Raw genomic sequence first — 3,058 nt, 5'->3', positions numbered from 1 at the left:
AAAGTTGTTCTAAGATTGATGTTAAGATGTTGAAAAGATTAGTTCGTCAAATATGAAGCTATTAAGTATTTATATTCTTTAGACATTACTTCATATCAGTGACAATCGTTCCTAGAAGTTTGATGAACATATGCAATGATCCAAGTTAAATCTGAATTGAAAAATTGCGTTGTTTCACAGTTGTATTTGACTACAACAAGAGTATAGTCGAATACACCTCTTGTAATGTTTTATTTGAATTTTAAAGCTTGTATTCGAATACATATTCGAATACAAATGAGTGAATTTTGCAATTGACTTGATTTTGTATACGACTATACTATGTTGTAGTCGAATACAAAAGTGCAGTTTTAGCTAATGACTTAGCATTTGTATTCAGCTACACCATCTCATAGTCGAATACAAAAGTTCAGTTTTAGCTACTGACTTAGCATTTCTATTCGGCTACACCATCTCGTAGTCGAATACATATATTCAGTTTTAGCTACTGATTTGAGTTTGTATTCGACTACAATATGTTGTAGTCGAATACAACTTAAATTTTTGTTAAAAACTTGATTTTCAATAATTGTTCATGCATTTTGACACTTTGAATTTTTTTTTAATGCGTATGCTAAAATGGAAGATTCTCATGTACATTTGAAATATAATAATATTAGATTGCATCATGTACAAGAATATTTCTTATAGAGATATATAGACAGTAAAAAATATTTATAGAGTTAGTGAATATGAATTAAATTCTTGTTATAATTTTTGTATATTATTTCTATAAATCAATATATTAACGATATTTTTATGAATCAAAAGAACTATTTGTTAATTTTTATATTTTAAGAAAAACTATTTCATAAGAAAAATATAATTTTTCTATAAGCATAACACTAAGTTTTAATATTTTATTGTACAAATATTTAATAATCACTATTTTGAGTAATAATTCACAAAAATTAATTTTTTTTTATTTTATTAACATTTTTGATAAATAATATTTATTTATTATAATTAAAATATAAATCATAAGAAATAGTATTATAAAAAACTTCATTTAGCTTTAATATAAAAACTAAGTGTCCGATTTAGATCAAATTAATTTATGTACAGTTGAAATTCCCTAAAAATTAAATAAAATCTCCTTAAAAGAACAAAAAAAGGTGAAAATATAATTTACCCTACACGTGCTCATATTTACGATTTTCACCAACACCATCATATTCGAAGCAATAAACACACCACTTTGTTTCTGACACTCTTCTCAAAACAACACAAAACAGAAACGCAGAATCTTCACAAAACAAAAATTAGGGTTTCGCATCGCGGTGATGGCACTGTACGGCCGAGTTAGATCAGGGATCTCTATCTGCAACAAATTAGGGCTTATTACTTCTCAGAGATCCATTCTTCAACGCTCCCTCATCGCCCCTTCCATTTCGCAGGTGAATAAACAATTCTCAATTACAATCTCTTATCCAATACTATGTATTTTTCCTTTGATTTCATGTCGATTCGATAAATCAATGTTCGATAAATTCATAGATCGTTGATGTTTTGAAATTTACATTTTCTTAACCTAGTAATCAAATGGGTTAGACTTAGAGCTTGATCTTTTCACTAAATTATAAATTTTTATGTACGGTAATTTGAGAAATTACCCCTTTATGCAAATATGTATTAAATTGTTCATCCACTTTTTGTTGTGAAAATGTTTTCTCCACGACAATTTTTTATAATTTTTTTCTTAATTTTTTATGAGTGGTTGGGTGAGAAATGACCCCTTTTATGCACATAACGTACTAAGTTGATAATCTGTTTTTGTTGGGTAATTGTTTTCTCCATTTTTTTGTTTTTTGTTGTTGCTTTAACACATGTGATGGAAGTGTAAGAACTTGCATTCACATATGTGTTGACTGTTTTGAAGTTTCAGGAGTGATTTTTGTACACTTGATTCAGTTCTCTGAGTCATATTTCAGTTTTTCATGTTTTTGGCTGCAATTGTTTTTTTTTCTCTTTGTTGGGGCATAATTTGTTTCCTTCTCATCTTATGCTTGTACAGGCTTCCAGAAATTATGCTAACATACCAGGGCAAAAGGAAACCAAAATTAAGGTAATCAAATATATTGGTATTGATGTGCACAGTCTTGTCTGTGATTAGCAGAATAAGTAAGGAAAATATAGAAAAATAAGCGTGTAAGTACATTTAATTGAATACAACTGCAAGAACTCATTCAATAATTTTTTTTTTGGAAAAATTGGGTTCAATAGTTGTTTACAGATTTTTTTCTTTTTAATATATTGTATTTTATTTAGATCAGATTGAATGATTGTTAATTTTATTTATCATTTATTATTATTGATTGTTTGATTTATTTTTCCGTTGGTCTTATTGATTTTGCATTGCTGCTTTAGGTCCCCATCGCTATGTTTGGAGGTTCAGGAAACTATGCCTCTGCTTTGTATATTGCAGCAGTGAAAGCTAAAGCAGTGGAAAAGGTTGATTCTGAGCTTCTTCAATTTGTTGAGGCGGTAAAGGGTAGTGCGATAACCTCACAGTTTATAAAGGACATATCTGTGGCCAAGGATATCAGAGTAAAGGCCATCCAGGAGATTTGCGACCAAGCTAAGTTTTCAGATGTTACAAAGAACTTCCTTGGTATGATAGGTTTTCTTATTATAGTATTGTTTTATTTATCTTTTCAATTATGTTCTTAAAGTAAGTTTAAATTATTTAGTTTTTATGATTTAATAAGCTCGAGTCACAAATTATAACATTTTAGTTTTCTTCAATGCAAAATGAAATTTCGCGTCAATGATGTTAGTAGCATATACCTAATTTAAATTGCAAATTTATTCACATTTAGTTTTATTTTCCCTAGACTAAATATTTTTGCAGTTATTGTATATTTGGCTGTGGTAGAATGATCACAGTTCAATGGTAATTATAAGTGTATATTATGGGATGGGATGAGTAAAGTGTTTATGCATTTTGAGCTCCTTTAGTTCATTGTTTATTATTGTTATACAACAAAAAATCCTTCAAAAAAATTGGTGAATTTATGTT

The 3,058-nt window shown here is 28.3% G+C and overlaps 1 protein-coding gene across 1 annotated transcript in view; it reads left to right on the top strand.

Annotated features, from left to right (window-relative positions):
• The first annotated feature begins 1,195 nt into the window (after nt 1–1,195).
• The window catches only part of LOC101506526 (ATP synthase subunit O, mitochondrial), a 5,660-nt gene continuing 3,797 nt past the window's right edge, over nt 1,196–3,058 (top strand). Inside the window, exons 1-3 of the mRNA XM_004499817.4 lie at nt 1,196–1,436; nt 2,054–2,104; nt 2,407–2,650. Of these exons, the coding sequence (XP_004499874.1) occupies nt 1,323–1,436; nt 2,054–2,104; nt 2,407–2,650 (409 nt within the window). The 5' untranslated portion in view covers nt 1,196–1,322. The remainder of the gene's footprint in view (nt 1,437–2,053; nt 2,105–2,406; nt 2,651–3,058) is intronic.

The sequence above is a fragment of the Cicer arietinum genome, chromosome 5, assembly GCF_000331145.2.
Source record: "Cicer arietinum cultivar CDC Frontier isolate Library 1 chromosome 5, Cicar.CDCFrontier_v2.0, whole genome shotgun sequence".
Lineage (NCBI taxonomy): Eukaryota > Viridiplantae > Streptophyta > Magnoliopsida > Fabales > Fabaceae > Cicer > Cicer arietinum.
This window is presented reverse-complemented; position numbering and strand designations above follow the sequence as displayed.